General features: G+C 42.4%; 1 protein-coding gene and 2 pseudogenes across 1 annotated transcript; 2 read left to right on the forward strand and 1 right to left on the reverse strand.

The window, feature by feature from the left end:
• Positions 1–2,262: 2,262 nt before the first annotated feature.
• LOC144667132 (tetratricopeptide repeat protein 41-like) lies at positions 2,263–16,156 on the forward strand. The gene is made up of 7 exons (XM_078528521.1): positions 2,263–2,816; positions 3,622–3,836; positions 10,151–10,510; positions 11,625–13,372; positions 13,789–14,023; positions 14,587–14,877; positions 15,861–16,156. The coding sequence occupies exons 1-7, from the start codon at positions 2,392–2,394 to the stop codon at positions 16,145–16,147; spliced, it is 3,561 nt and encodes a 1,186-aa protein (XP_078384647.1). The 5' UTR covers positions 2,263–2,391; the 3' UTR covers positions 16,148–16,156.
• Positions 4,739–6,552, forward strand: LOC144667133 (uncharacterized; annotated as a pseudogene).
• LOC144628680 (uncharacterized) lies at positions 6,572–9,031 on the reverse strand (annotated as a pseudogene).
• Positions 16,157–16,689: the final 533 nt, after the last annotated feature.

Consider the following 16,689-nt stretch of genomic DNA (forward strand, 5'->3'; position numbering starts at 1 on the left):
GAGTAATGGGATTGTGGCGTGACAATCCTAAATTGTAAGTACAGTAAAATGTACTAAAAATGAATATCTTCTTAAACTACAAGAAGTGTTGTGTTACACGTGACAAAGTTTATGGTATGACAGTCTTAAACTGACATGTTGTAAATAAATGTATAAGTTTACTTATGTTTTTTTTTTTATTAACAAGGCGTTAAAAAATAAGAAAAAAAAAGGTATTGGTTAACAGAACCATGAAATACCATCTTTGGAGTTTTGAACGAGCTGAAAGCCTCTTGTAAAGTAAGTTTTGAATTTATTTATAAAGTTTGCTTCAAAAACAAAGTTCCGTTTATTAACTTTTAACTGAGAAAAAACTGTAAAATATAAAGATGTATATTTCATATTTAAGAATGTTTGAATAAATGGTTGATATCATCGTTGAACAGTTACTCGTTGACTATTTATAGCCGTGTCTATAATTAGGGTGTTACTTAAATATAACACACTAAACAAAATTTCTGGACCCTGATTGGTCAGTTACAATGTGATATAGCCTGTTCCAGGCTCTCGGTAGTTTAAGGGGAAAGCAAATCTCGCTCAGCCGCACGCGTTATTCGCTCTCCCATAACTACCGAGAGCCTGGAACAGGCTAAATGTGATATTACGGGTATAACACGTTTTGGTATAGTCAGTTGATGACTGACTTTCAACGCAGTTTTTTCTGTTTGAGCTTTCATTCAAAGATGTGAAGCTTTCGTTTGCGGGCCTCAGTTTCGGCAGAGTATAACTTGACTGGACAAAATAAATCTTTTAAGTGTCTGAAGCGTGCTGATGGACAATGAAGTTCGTATCTATCTACTATTCACTAAGTATATCAGCACCATTCGCAGTGAAACTTTTGTCGAGTCACATTTGTAAGCAAAACAGCTTATTTGAATTTAAAACTTCTAAAATCCCGCTCGCGTTCACAAATCTAATGAGATTTTCTGGCTGATACAACCCGACACTGTCATATTTGCTGTCGTGTAGTATGTTTGAATGATAAAAGAAAGTAATAAAGGGTTTCAAGACGTTAAGAATGGTGGTGATGGAAATCAGCCATTCTATATCCCGTTCGGCTGAGTTGAAACTTGTTGAAAAAAACAAGAAAACAGAAAAGTATCAAGCAATTTGTCTGTTATATTATACTGCTTCTACAAGTCGTAACATAAACAATGATCTTGCAACACTGAGTGAGCCCTGAGTGCAAGTTGTATTAAATGTTGAATCTTTTGAATGAAGTTGCCTTTGTAGACCTTTGTAGCAATAAAAAGGAACTTTACCGCTAAGATTAAAGTTTAAAATGACAAATATAAACAGCCATTAAAATCAACATACCACATCGAATGTCGTCCGCCATGTCAAGATGTGATGTTTCTTGACTGCCCTGTATTAGTTCACCTTCCCTCACTAGTTAGCTAGTTCTACTGCACAAAACCAGTGCCAGTACCAATCAACAGCCCGAAAAAACTCCCAAAATCAGTGTTGACCAATCGTTCTAGTATGGAACGAAGAAGTACTGTAGCGTGGTTTCATTTTGTAGACCTTTTACGGAACTTCAACAAACAACAAAATAAGAGTTTGAATTTGGCGCGAGCGACGCCGCGAGCCCACCACGACAGCTGTGTAACCACGCCTTTTATGAAAGGTTTCCGCTGATTGGCCATCAGTTGTCAAGGTGAAGGAGTGTCCATTCTCCGCTCGGGAAAGAGACGCCTTGTAAAAGTCGCCGCCTGCATCTATGTGAAGATCTCAAAACCAAATCGAAGAAAACCTGGATTCCAAATACTAATTTTTGCAGGCCTGATGCAGGCCAAATTTGTTGCGGTAAAACTGAGGTACTGAGTCGAAGATTAAGAAAGCAAAATTCTGTCCCCGTAAATTGGGTGAGCAGTGAGCATCCTCCGCCCCCTCCCCACACAAAATGCGAAAACTTGAAAAGAAAAAAAAGCCGTATTCCTTGATTTTTGTAGGCAATTATTTTTTTATTTCGCAAAATGTCACAGGTTAGGCAGTTATAGTATATTACTAAGCAAAGAACATCAGAAAGTTAGCAAATGAAGCTAAAAAGGGGAAAAAATCCCCCCCCCCAAAAAAACGGGTTTGAATGGGGTCAATTAGCTCTCACTCCACCCCCGCCAGTTCTGTTTGCTCCCCAAGTTTACTGGTACCCAGACTTCTCTCTGCTGTAATTAGCATACTCCTGTTGCTCCTGGAGTTTGTTGTGTTTTCGTTGGAACAAAGACCGCCAATCGTGAACATAATTATTGACTCATGATAAAGTCGTTTGAAAGGAAGTCTTGTAAATACATCCTATTCACCTGAACAGAAGTGATAAGGTAGTTTTGATAAGAAACAATTTTCTCGCGATCAATGCCGAAACTGCGAGACGGCTCAAGTTTGTCCACGGCGAGAAGCGAGGCAGCTCGGAGAGAAATCATTCGCCCTTTCGTCTGCTCGACGTTTCGAGATTTCCACGCCGAGCGAGACTTCTTACAGGAGAGAATATTCCCTCAGCTAAACAGAATATGCAAAGAGCGAGGGACGTCGTTTATTCCTGTTGATTTACGCTGGAACAAGAATCAATCGCAACAGAATAGCGAACATGTTCTCCGCATGTGTTTGGACAGTATCGGGAGGTGTGCGCCTTTTTTCATCTGCTTGCTGGGGGATAGGTACGGGGTTCATCGAGCGGCTGAATCCGAAGTAAAGGACCCTGCTACAGAAGAGTGGCTGGATAGGAACTTTGAGACGGCTGCAGCCTGTGGGTATGACTGGGTGCTTGAAGAGGACAACAGGTAAGATCCGGAGTTTATGCCTCACATACCACCGCGTTCCCCTGGGGTTGATGTTGGGAAATATACGAAGATTGCATGGAATTTTCCCCACCCCAGGAGTACCACTTTTTATGGAAGGTATACAAAAGGGTTACTTGTTCTTTCAAAACAGGTATATAAGGATAAGAGTTTGGAGCTTGGGGGTGAACTCTGAGGACTTGTGGTCACTTGTTGAGCGCTCTGGACACCTGAGAGTCCTGGAACAGGGGGGAAGGGATCTTGATAGGGGACTGATAAAAGTGATGGGAATTTTCATTAGAATGTTAAAAGGAATTACTTAAATTTTGTCTAAGATTATTTTTAACCCGTTAAATTATAATTGAACCACTGCAAATGGATGGCTCTCGTAGGTATAAACCTCCCCTATGTGGACACTTAGTCCACAGGGAGGGGACTCCCATATGAAAGGGGCAGGGATGCTCATCAAAACTTTTGAAAAGAACCCCTTAAAGAAACCAATATAGGTGTGGCATAAACTTTTTTGGACCCCTAAACATTTCCAAAATACTAAAAATAGAATTACCGGTAATGTTTTGCATATTGTCTTCATGTGCAACCGTAATTAATTAATTCATTTATTTACTAAATGAGACCTTGATGGCTAAAAATATTGGTTTTTTGCCCGGAGCACCCTAAGCAACACCAAAAATCCAAAATTTACACCCCTAGGCAAGACAACGAGCACGCTCGCCCCTTTCATATGGGAGTCCCCCCCCCCCCTCCGAGCCTTTCACTTAGTCATGGTCCCACATGTTTCACATTCTAGATACAACAGCATCACTGAGCTGGAGATTGTGCAGGCTTCATTCCGTAAAAAATATGACTATGGCTACTTCTATTTCCGTAACTCAGAACATGTTGAAGAAAAACTTCAGGATGTTGAGCTCTGCCGACACGACAGTGTTTTGTCCATTTATAAACCAGAGAGTGAATATGCTGCAAGGAAACTAAGAGAACTTAAACAGCAGACCATTGATACAGGTTTGTGACGTGTGTTTAATTCCTGTGTGTGTGTCTGGGGAGGGGGGAGGGGGGGTTGCATGGGAGAAGTACTTTAGAATGTTTTTGTTTTGGAGAGGGGGTAATCTGGGCAGGGGGTGGGGCTGGTGAAAAAAGTCTGTGTCCAAGCCAAGTGGCCCATACAGCCGGAGCTTATCCTGGTTTCCATAGCATTAAACGGCTAGGAGTATTGCTACTCTCCCCTGGATGGGATGCTAGTCCATCGCAGGGTTACCCCCCAGCAGCAAATTCGCCGGTACCCATTTATACACCTGGGTGGAGAGAGGCACTGTGAGGGTAAAGTGCCTCGCCCAAGAACACAACGCAGCGTCCCGGCCAGGCCTCGAACCCGGGCCGTTCGACTAGGAGTCGAGCACGCTAACCATTAGGCCACCACGCTGGGGAAGCTGATGTGTAAAAAAATATGAAGTCAGGTGCCTCTTCTGTCACAACCAGAAACCAAAACATGTGTACTTCAGTTATTTTTTTCTGTGGCATTCAGTGTTAGATCCAGAGGGTTTAAAACAAGAGTGGGTTTGTAGTGAGAAGGACATCTTCTTGCCCCAGAAATGTTTGGTCCTTCAGCCGCAGCCTGTATACAGACTCCTCTTTCCTCTTTCCTCTTGCCTCTTTCCTCTTTCCTCTTTCCGCATACATCTTCAACAAAAAATGGGGGGTTCTTGGTCTGATAGCCCCCTCCCCCTGGCACACCCAAATAGTTAACTTTGGTACCCCAGTGATCCCAAACTGGAATTGGGTATTTGTAAAACTTACAGTAATTATTTACTGAACTGTCAACAAATACCTACGATGGCCCAGAAGGCTCACAGTTCAGTTTAGTTTTTTCACAGTTCAGTTTAGATTTTTCACAGTTCAGTTTAGATTTTTCACAGTTCAGTTTAGATTTTTCACAGTTCAGTTTAGTTTTTTAACAGTTCAGTTTAGTTTTTTTTTCAGTTCAGTTGTAGATTTTTCACAGTTCAGTGGTGATTTTTTACACAGTTCAATTGTGATTTTTCACAATTCAGTTTTATAATTATCAGTCCTTCCCAGTCCCTTTTATCGTTGACATCCGGGCTTCTATTAAGTTCAGAAAAGGCGGGAATTTTGATTCGTAACGTCGGCCATCTTGGTTAATACATTGCATTCAAGAAGGGCAAAAATGCCGTTGCCACTTTACTCACCATGCATGAATTTGAACGGTATTCCTGGGGATGATCAATTAGAACTAATAGCCAGCTATTTTGAACAGGGATACACCAACTTAGAAATTGTGGAGTTTTTAAAACTTCACGGAATAGAAATCAGTTTATCGACTGTCAAAAGGAGACTTCAAACCTTAGGCTTATCGAGAAAACCGGACAATATACCTAATGATGAGTTAAAGCAGGTAATAGAGAGAGAGATCGGCGGAAGTGGTTGCTTTGTTGGCTATCGCAGACTCTGGGCCAGACTCAGAAGAAAGGGATATTTTGTCAAGAGATCAAGAATCATGACAATGTTAAGAGAGATTGATCCTGAAGGAGTTGAAAGCCGAAAAAGGAAGAGACTTCGCCGAAGAACTTACCAAGCAAAAGGGCCAAATTACGTTTGGCACATAGATGGTTACGATAAACTTAAACCCTACGGATTCTGTGTACATGGAGGCATTGATGGATTTTCAAGGAGGCTAATTTGGCTTGAGGTAGGAACCACAAATAACAATCCTGAGGTGATTACCAAATTTTACCTTGATGCATTAAAACAAGTTGGTGGCTTGCCAAGAAAAGTAAGATCGGATGATGGAACAGAAAACAGCATGGTGGAGGCAGTTCATACATTTCTGAGGTCAAGCCATAGTGACGAGGATGCAGGACTTGGTTGTTTCCTCACTGGCAGATCCACAGCCAATCAGAGGATTGAAGCGTACTGGTCACATCTAGTGAAAGATGGTCCTGGATGGTGGATAACCTTTTTAAAGATTTACGTGACTTCGGTCTATTTAATGACTCAGATCCAGTTCACATTGATTGCATCCGATTTTGTTTCATGCCTTTGCTAAGGAAAGAGCTCTATCAAGTGGCCGAATTGTGGAATCAGCACATTATATCATCGAGCAAATTTGGAAACAGTAGTGGTCCGAGGGGAAGACCTGATTGCATGTTTTTCCTACCGCATTTGTACGGTACAGATGACTTTAAAGTGACTTTTGATGAAGATGAAGTAGAGGAGTTCATTGATCACTCTACTATGAGCCCACCCGATTACAGTGAGGATTTCAAAGAATTTGCTCAGACTATCATGAATGAACTTAACCTTCAAGAGCCACATGATGTTAATACTGCTCTTGAACTCTACATTAAATTGCTAAAAGAGGTAGAAAAGTTAACATAAGTATTTTTTCCTTCGAGAAGCTGCTTGGCATACAAGTTTATTCTCATTGTTGTTACTAACAGGTACCACTGAAAAGTGTACTGACCTTTTGTGATGCTTGCCGTTACATCCCCACCCTTCCATTGATGGGCAAGCAATTTTCAAAATAGAACAGATATATATACTCCATCTTGTTTGTTTAGTGAATTCGCTGACCAACAGGGCTCTTTCTATACATGTATATCTTTCACAACAGGGGGAGTGCTTCATGGCGCTCTTTCAAATCACCAATTACTTAGTAACGGAATGAAATCAGGTCACAAACCCATTCATTTAACAATGACATGATTTTATTGCATTTCTACTTTTACAAAAATAAACATTTGTATGCCTAAGGTAACATTTAGGCAACACATTTTAGTATTCTCAACTGCTAGATTGGACTGGACTGCTAGCATCTTGAATATAGGCCAACTTGTGAACTAAAACTAAACGAAAGTTGAACAACATAGTTCTTCTAAGTTATTAACTCCACTTATGGACTCGAGGTCCTCACAAGTCAACGTCGTTATGCATAACAAAACACAGAACTCAACAGATTAACACAATTTCTATCTTGTAAGAGTAAGTTGAAAACACTGACCAACCTAAGACGCAGCAAGTCAATGAAACTCAATCCAAAAGGTTCACGATGGCTTAGCGAGGTCAAATTGTCACATATAAAAACAAAAGGTCTTATGTTAGGGAACCTCTGCTTAGTAATAATCCACTAAAACCCCTGTTACACAATATCGATTTCCCAGGTATCACGACTGAGAACATTAGTAAACTCTTCCCTGAATTCGACATAGTTGGGATATGTGGAAGGAATCTCTAGAAGGGGGCCACATGTGTGGGCAATAGGTCTTGCACTTAAGCCCTCGCATTTAATAAATGTTACCTCTATTTCCTTGCCAACTAGGATATCCATTCCTGTTGTGAATTGCAAGAACTTTTGCAGCTTTGACATGTCCAGACCTCTAATAAATCTTTGCAAAAATTTAAATGCATCCCTTTCTCCCTCATTTACTGGATTCGAGATGAGACAAGATAACACTTTTTTTTGTTGTAGGTTTGAGAGAATCATACAAAGCCTCAATGTTTGAAATAGCTTGGAATGGGGGGTAATGCTTCAACTGCTCTAGAAAAGGTTGTAACGATGCAATCATGAGATGTGGTTTCTGAACTAACTCTTGCTTGGCTATTTCAAGAATAACCTTGTTAAGGTTTCCATTATTTACCACCCTCCTACACTGAAACCTTTCAAGGAAATCACTGAACTCATCTCCCTCATCGGGAAGTTCATTCTTCCTCATGACATCTAAAATCAACTCCTCTTCCACTGGGGATAAATATTTTGCGAAGGAGTCAATAAAAAGGTTATCTGGAACTTGGTCGCCAAAGAGGCAGTAGCATACAAATGCCTTTGACATAAATGTGGGAAAATAAGAAACAGTCTCATATCCCTTAACCAAAATTCTTCCCACAGCCTCCCATTCTTTTACAAAGTGGTCATGTCTTACAAAGGGGACCCTTTCCCTTTCCCCAATGGTCATTGAAATTGAGAATTGGCTCCAAAATAAACTATATACCTCACAGTTTACACCAATACCTACCCCTGGTTCTAAGTCACCCCTTTCATTAATAATACGAAAGTTAATATTACAGTTCATTACACTGGGGTCCTTAAAATGTTCAATTAAATCAGTTCTTACACAGGTGCGGTGAATTGTGAGAATTCTTTCTTGAAGCTGATCTCTTGAATCTGAGTTGGGGGGAGAAGGGGGTCTTTCCTCTGCAGAGCCTTGGCCATAGTTGGTACTCTCTTCAGTCAGACAGGGAGAAGGGGGTCTCTCTTCTGCAGGGCCTTGGCCATAGTTGGTACTCTCTTCAGTCAGAAGCCTTGAGGAATTGCCACCTTCAGTCACACTGCCATTTGATCCTTCATTTACTAACACTCTTTCAGATGAACTGGGACTTGATAAAGCTGCTACCCGCCTGGATCTTATTTCATCCACAGTAAGGGGGACTGAGTTTTCTGTGGCATCACTTCCCCCTCCATCAGCGATCCTGGAAGATTCATATTCTCTGTCCTGTTCGCATCGAATACACTCTTCACCTTCCAAAAATGTACAGCTACATACTGAGCAGACAACACGCTTACTGACACCTGATTCTACCTGTGAGCTGTTCACACTGCTTGGCTGCTCAAAATCTCCAGGTTCATCTGCAAATTCTGAAAATATTGCATCTTTATGTTGTGATCTTAGATAAAGGTAGGTTGTTGATGGGTAAAGGCCTTTGTCCTTTAAGTAACTTTCAATAGTTCCATCACCAGGAAATTCAATAATGGCTGTCTGGGTCGTGTCGCAGATATCTAGAAGCATATCATCAACGGGACCAGCGAAAGCCGATTTTTTACCATCCGGGAAGAACAAAGCGCTGGCTTTTTGCTTCACCTCTTGTACAGTTGGAGGGTCCAGTCCACTATAAGAAACAAAGCGGTTCCCCCCACCGTTCTTCTGACGAACTGGAACAAAAAGCTTTGACTTCTCGTCGTAATGAATCCAACGAACTTGGATCCGATGTTCTTTATCGGCTTTTCGTTTCTTTCCTTTCGATTGGCCGCGGATGCGATCGAGCAGTCCTGACAAACCATTTACGGTACGTTGGTTTGGATTGGACGGTGGAGTTGCACTTGTAGCGGTCGATTCAACGCCCTCATTGTTGTTCTGAGCCTGACGTCTGATCTCCTCTCGGACAGTTTGTCTTATTATAGCATCCATTTGAATAACAAAACATCCAAACACGAGTTTCAAAATGGCGGGAGGATGCAAGGTGTCCCGACAGTCTTTGTGCCCGTAGAAAAAGTTCCAGGCTCTCTCGTGTTCAAAAAAAAAAACTGAACTGTCAGAAAAATAACAACTGAACTGTTTGAAAAATCACAATTGAACTGAGTGGAAAATCTAAACTGAACTGAGTGGAAAATCTAAACTGAACTGTGAAAAATCTAAACTGAACTGTGAAAAAACTAAACTGAACTGTGAAAAAACTAAACTGAACTGTGAAAAAACTAAACTGAACTGTGAGCCTTCTGGGCCATCGTAAATACCTAAGCACTAAATTTGAAAACTGAAGGGATAGCGTATACCCCATCTCAGGTTAAGTGGGTTGATCTCAGAGTAAGGTCTAATAGACCTGATCCCATCTGGTGGTCCATTGGTACAACTTGTATTCCATACATGTAGCTTTCACAAGGAGTACAGACTGTACCCCCCTTTCTGGCTTGACCTTTGGGATATTTACCAAACCAAAACAATAAAACTACATGTACCATGTCAAGTCCTTACTAAACATAGCATTCCAAAATCCAATTAACTACTCATCTGAAAACTTGTTCATCCTTTATCTTGTACAGTCGAACCTCTCCATACGGCCACCTCTCTATTACGAACTGATGTCCCAACAAAATTCTCATATAAATTATAATTATTTTCTTTAGAAAAAAAAACCTCCCTAATACGGACAACAGACACTAATCCTCGGCCACAGGAAACAAATTCATATAAACTTAACCTCTTTATTACGGACACTCTGGTGATCAGGGGATAATGGTTTGTGTTCGTTATGCAATTTCCTGTTTGCAGTTACAAAAACAACAGCATAATGCTTTATTTATCTTAGACCTTTTCAGATTTGTTCTTAGTGTTAATTTTTTACCTGCAGCATTGCGTTGCACAACATTTCGAGTTACTAAATACTTTAAGCTGTCAATGAATTTAAAAGTGACATCATAGTGGTGACCTCTCTAAAACGGACATCTCTCTAATACGAACACTTTGCTCTGTCCCTTCGGTGTCTGTATTAGAGAGCTTTAACTGTATTCTCTTTCCTCTTTATATCAGAGTTGCCTGTGCGTCATTTTACAACCCTGGAAGAGCTTGGTGACCTTCTGATAAAGGACTGGGTTGCAGTCATTGACCTGCTCTACCCACCAATCAATCCACTCATATTCTCTAGCACAGAATCAGAGGTGTTCCGTCAATGGTCTGCTCACGAAGCATTCGCTATGGCTCGTCGCGAAGTGTTTGTGAGAACACCAAGGATCAGAGAGATGCTGGAAGTGCTGAGCCTTCATGCTGAAGTGGAACAAGGGATCCGGAGGAAGACCAGTATGGTGGTACCGGCTGCTGTGTTGGGTACTTTCATGACCAGTCTCCCTGGCAGTGACAAGGAAACCCTGCCCCCTGTGTTGGTGTTAGCTGGTAGGTACAAAGGTTGTATTGTTGAACTTTGCCTTTTGTCAACGTTTGAATGTCCACTTTTTATAGGAGGTACATACAGAGCTATTTTCGATTGGGTGTCGTAAACCAAACCCAAAGTAATCACTATGGCCAATCACAAAGGGCACAGACGATCCAGTGAACCAATCAAGACTTGAAGAAAATACATGTAGCCGGCACGTAGCGTGGGAAAACGTGTGTGAACGAGTCACAATTGGTTTTGGTTTTACTTCTGATTGGTTGAGAAAATAGCGGGAGTTTTTTAAACTGTTCGCTAGGCGTTGTAATGCAAAACCAAAACAAATGCGAGGTACTTTCGACACTGGAGTGAAAACCGTTCTATGGTGACAGAGGGTGGCAGCAAGTAAGCCTCACTAAATCCTCAATGTTTTAATGATGTTTTGAGCGACTTTCTCTTCATGGTTGAAAGTAATTCGCGTTTGCTTTGGTTTTGCATTACTCTTTGTGAATTTGGTTTAAAAATTAATAAACTGGCGTTACTTTCTCAACCAATCAGAAGTGAAACCAAAACCAATGGTGACTCGCTCACACACGTTTTCCCGCGCTTCATGCCGGCTACAAGTATTTGCTTCGACTTTTGATTGGTTCACTGGATTGTTTGCGTCCTTTGAGACTGGCCAGAGTGATTACTTCGGTTTTGGTTTAACACGCACAATCGAAAATCACTCTATCTGTTATTTCCCATGATATCAATACTTCGAACATGCATTTGAAATCGTTTCTTTTGGAATTTTACAGTGTGGCTACATCAACCAACGCCACCTTAGTAAATGCTTCACAAATTGACCAATAGTGTTTGCATGTTAAAACGATAAAAATAGTCTTAAATTTATTGCTTCTGTTAAGCTGGTGTAGATCCTCAATTTGTAGGAAATCTGTTGTTAAAATACAAGGTTTTCATTCCCTTTTTTACACAGATTTTGTCAGGTGGCCTTGGTTGGAGTAGTCGCACTGTAATACTATCCCAGCAGTTGCATTATCTTAATTTTGTACTTACTATACGTATCTTGACAAATAAAGATCTTGGCAAAGAAAACGTCCTAAACACAACTGTTTCATTTGTTATGCATTTCAGGTGAGAGCGGTTGTGGAAAATCTACCCTCGTCGCTCATTGGCTAAAACAAATCACCTCCAACTATCCCCAGATCGTCACCATTCCCCACTTTGTCGGCTGTGACTCGGGCAGTACTGACATCGCCAACTTCATGCGCCGCTGTACAAGCGAACTGCGGCTTCAGTACCTTGATTCCGACGTTGATGACGTCACTGACAACCAGGACCTCAGCGACTTCACTCGCGTGGTAGAGGCGTTCAGAGCGGCCATCTCCTTAGGTCCGTGTGTCATCGTGTTGGATGGAGCCGACCATTTGGGACACGCTTTGGATGTCGCCGCGTTTAAAGTGAAGGAGATGCAATGGCTACCGTCTACAGTCCCAGTCTCCTGCAGAATCATCGTCACCACGACCAGAGCTGACATCACCTACCACGCTCTCTCGCAGCGGAAAGATGCTTACTGTATAGATGTCCCTCGGTTATTTGATGTAAGAGGCAAGAATGATCTACTGAAGGAGTATGTCGGGTCTAACTACAAATTCTTAGACGCAGCACGGCTGTCGAGAATATCTTCTTCCAATCTGGCACACCTTCCATTGTTTTACGTTGCCCTTGCAAGTGAGTTGCGTGTTTTGGGCGCGCACAAGAACGCGGACAGGTTGTTAGATTCATATGTGCATGCGTCGACCCTCTTTGATTTATGGAGCTTGATATTTCATCGTTGGACCCACGACTACGGTTGGTTGCGCCCAGCGGTGTCGCGCAGTCCTGTTCCAGCCATTAAAACGCAAGTGTCACGTGATCGTATGAACAGTGGTTGGGTAGCTGACGTGTTAAGGCTGTTTGCTTTGTCACGTGAGGGGTTATGTGAAAGCGAGGCTCTAGGCGCACTGCAAGTCATGGGCTATATGAAGAACTATGAAGTGACCAAGGCGCATTGGGAAATGTTTCGTTTGATCGCGGAACACGCGCTTATCGAAATGCCGTCGGGATTGATAACCTTCCCGCACCAGTCTGTACGCGGTGCGGTGGAAATTGCGTTGCTAGGTAACCTCACCTCTCCGTCCCAGGAACGCGCGGTTTCACCGGCATTTCAAGAAGGTTGGGAACGACAGAAGCAACAGGGTCACACTGTGCTCTCGAGTTTCTTTTCCAAACAGCCTTCGTCTGGACGCATGGTGGACGAGTTACCATGGCAACTGAGCATGTGCGGAAACATCGACGCACTGAGCAAAACGATTTGTGAACCAAGGGTGTTTCTAAGGTTCGTGAGTGCGAGAAGTGAACAACGAAGAAAGACCGATTTGTTGTCATATTGGAGTCTTTTAAAGCAGGCAAATCGTAAGCCTGAAGAGATTTTGTATCAAATAGCCATTAAGGCCGAAGAGAGACTTCACAGCGAATCAAAGGAATTAACAGAACGAGACATCGGGTCTGCTTCTTCCAAAACCAAAGATTTTCCAGCCGTGGACGAGCTGTGCCGTAAGGAAAGCGACGAGTTCTTTTCTCAACTAGAAGTAGCGCTCGTTCATTATTTCTCAGGAAAATTCCTGGCGGAAAATGGGCACGATCTTATGGCGCAGAATCTACTTTCGAATGCGTACAAGATGGCATATCCGGTGGTCTCTGTAAAGGACATTTACTTGATGTGCGATATACAAGAGTCATTGGGGAATTTGTTTCTTAAACTCTCTGAGCCGAGTAAAGCTGTGTTTTGGTTCAATGGTGCTTTGAAATCTGCAGGAGAAATGACGCGTGTTTCCGATACGGTAAGGCGCCTAAGGTGTTATCAAACTTTTCAATCCCAAAGATGAAAGGCAAAGGGAATTTGGAAAAAATGCAAAGCAAACAGTACCACATGAAATTACTGCTCAATAACTTTCGTTTAAATGGACACACACTAGGGTTTCATCCACAGACTTAAAAGTTAGAACCACCTGGTACAGCATAAGAAACAATACCACATGAAAGAACTGCTCAGTCCTTTTTGTTGTTAATAGCTTTCGTTTGAATGAAAGCTATTGAGACATTGTTTCGTTAGCAGACTGTTAGGCCTAAAACAAGTGGGGCTTATAAGCGGGGTGGAGGGGGCCCTTATAACGATCCAAATTGAACCTTTTTTTCTAGGTTTCATTTATTGTTGTCTCGTGTGATCCCTTCTTAGTAGCATTCTCTTGGCTTCCAGGTTGAACACGCTGCTATGATTGGCCGCTTCTTGAATCACATCGCACTGTGTCAACTGCCAAGTCACCTGTCGCTCCCGCCGGAAGTACACAGCCGATCACGTGCGTCCACGAGAAGCGGAAGGGCCAAGACACCAACTTCAGGGAGAGAAAAAGCAGAGGAGGCAGGCTCAGAGAACGTCGGTGTTATTTTGGACGATGCGATGAAACACATGAAACTTGCTCAACAGTTTTCTGGTTAGTATCTACTGTAAATTCCCAGTTGTGACTGATTCCAAGCTAATAATAAGCTTTCTTAAATAGCTGGCATTTTACCCGATCAGCGTGCACTCAGGGCTGCAAATAACAGTCGGTCATCGGACATTGGCCGACCAAAATTTGCTCATGTCCGACGAAAATCCAAGTGTGGTCAGACATAATGTCCGGACAATTTTTTGATCGTAAATCATTTTACGGCAACAATGAATAAAAATCTGTCCGACCACAATTTTGTTTTGTGCGACCAAGATGGTGTCTTTAATAGTAGGGCATATGTCCTTTCAAGTGAAAAAAATTATTTGCAGCCCTGTGCACTCTTATTGGCACCATCGAGGTCACATCGTACAGTAAAACTGTTTCCCACCAAAAGTCTCCGTAGAAAGTTTAAAAATATAGAAATTCGAGCTCAAGAAATTTTTACTTTCTTTGTAACGCTTTACGCGCTTTTTTCAACGAGAGAGCCTGGCAAATCCCTTGACACCCTGTTTAAAAGGCCTTTTACACTGAACCAATCTTCTTTCTCACTTTCCCTTCTTGTTTAGGCCAAAGCACCGTTTATTTCCACATGGGTTTGTTAGCGGCGAGACAAAGGCGCTGCGATGACGCCGACTCCTTGTTTCAAAAGTCGCTCAGGATACGAGAGGAATGGTACGGCTCGTCTCATCCGCTGGTGGCGGAGATTTATGACGCGCTAGCCTCGCTTTCGTGTTCAGACGCTGCAGAGTCCCCGGATGTCACGGTTGCGGAAGAAATGTTTCGCCGAGCCTTGCACATGCGTGAAAATCTTTTGGGACCGTCTCATTTGTTGGTGGCAAATACATTATTCAAGTTAGGTTAGTATTGAGTATGTTTTGATAATTATTATAGCTAGTATACCTGAGCAGAGGGCAAATACTCAATCGTGATTGTTTAGACAGAGGGCAGTTTTCGATAATTACTGTTAAGAATCCCGAAGATAACTCGAGGTCCTGCGAAAATTCGAAGTTGACCTGAAAATTTCCGACTACCCTAGGACTTTTCGGAGATTTTCGATCGAAGTCTTTAGATCAACAAATATTGCCGATGCTCTCTCGAAGATTACCGCACGTAACCCGATGTTTTGACCACACTTTTTTTGTCCTTTATAGTAATAAACATTTCTACATAAATTTCCTAAAACCAAAGTTTTGTAACGACATGCGATAACCCATGCAAAGGCAGACTTTCGGCGATCGGCCGCTCTCTCCCTGGCCTGCGAACAGGCCCCTGCTCGGCGTAAACCCACTTGGAAACCTGTTCGCAGACTACCATCTCCCATGCACAATCAATCTTTCGGGTCTCTCTTGTCGAAGATATTTAGTGAATAGTCCACAACGAGGAAAGTTAAACATTTTGACATATCTTTGTGTATGCCCTGATGCCTTCACTTCACTCCCACGGAAAAAAAAATAACTCATCAGACTACCCCCATAGTCTTTTTTTAGAGAACTGTAGCTTCGTGCGCTCACGCTCTCTGCAGTCTCCGATCACTTCCATCAGGCTCTGCACCTTTGATAGTTGCGAAGGGCCTGAAGGGCCTGAAATGCGAACTGGAATTTGGGCAAATTTTCACCGGGAAAATGGAATTTTGGTCACTGGGACTGGAAATCACAAACAAAAAACAATGGAACTGACACTGGGATTTGGGAATATTTGTGAAAACAATAGGCTGGAAAGTTGGATTTGGGAAAAATTGGGTTTGGAAATGGGATTTATACCCTCCGTTCAGGACCCTAAGTTGCAGATCGCTGTTTATGGTAATTTGCTGACCTTCCTCGTTTTTTTTTTCAATCATCAGGCAAACTTCTTCAATCCAAGAACACGAAAGATGCTACAAGAGAAGCCAAGCTCCTTTTCCAGCGTGCACTGGACATACGCACAGCAAAACAGGGTGTCTATCACACAGATACCAAGACTATCAGGCGAGCACTGATGTCGCTGGAAACAGTTGATTTGGGGGCAAAATTCAGTAGCAAAGGAACTGGGAAAGACCAAGAGTTGCTTGCTTTGGAAGGCCTAAGAAGTCGCTCTTTAACGAAGGCATCTTCGCGAAATCTTGATTTCCGCCAAGCAAGCGCTTCGTAGCATGGTTACATACACAATATACGAAGTTATACGACGCCCGTTACTATTCTTGCGAAGTTGTTATCGAGAGAGCGATGAAGGGCTAGCCGCAGAAGGTCTCATCGCTGAGAATCCCGAGGCTACTAATCTGGGTTGTCACAGACATGAGTTTTCAAAATTCCGACTTTTCCCTAATAAATCGCAGTGACCTGAAATGTTCCTTCCTACCATCAACGGTATTGAATCAGAGGCGTTATAATGTCAATTTTCCCTGACTCAAAATAAAATTCCCCGACTTTTGGCCAGACCTTCAAGATCTTATTTTACCTCTGACCTGTGACACAACTCTATCTTAACAGTTTCCATACGAGTGAGCGGAAGAGGACTGGAACCGAGCGCGATAGGCGAACTTTCCCGACAAGCTTGGCGGGTGACGTCACATCCAAAACATCCTGAGTTTCCCCAACTGAGAAAGCATTTTTCTGATAAAGGGCAGTTTACGATCGGCCGACCTCAATTCCAGATGAAACTATTTGCGACAGAGTGACCACAAACCCACCATA

Source organism: Oculina patagonica, chromosome 10 (genome assembly GCF_052425735.1).
Source record: "Oculina patagonica isolate OP01 chromosome 10, crgOcupat, whole genome shotgun sequence".
Classification (NCBI taxonomy): domain Eukaryota; kingdom Metazoa; phylum Cnidaria; class Anthozoa; order Scleractinia; family Oculinidae; genus Oculina; species Oculina patagonica.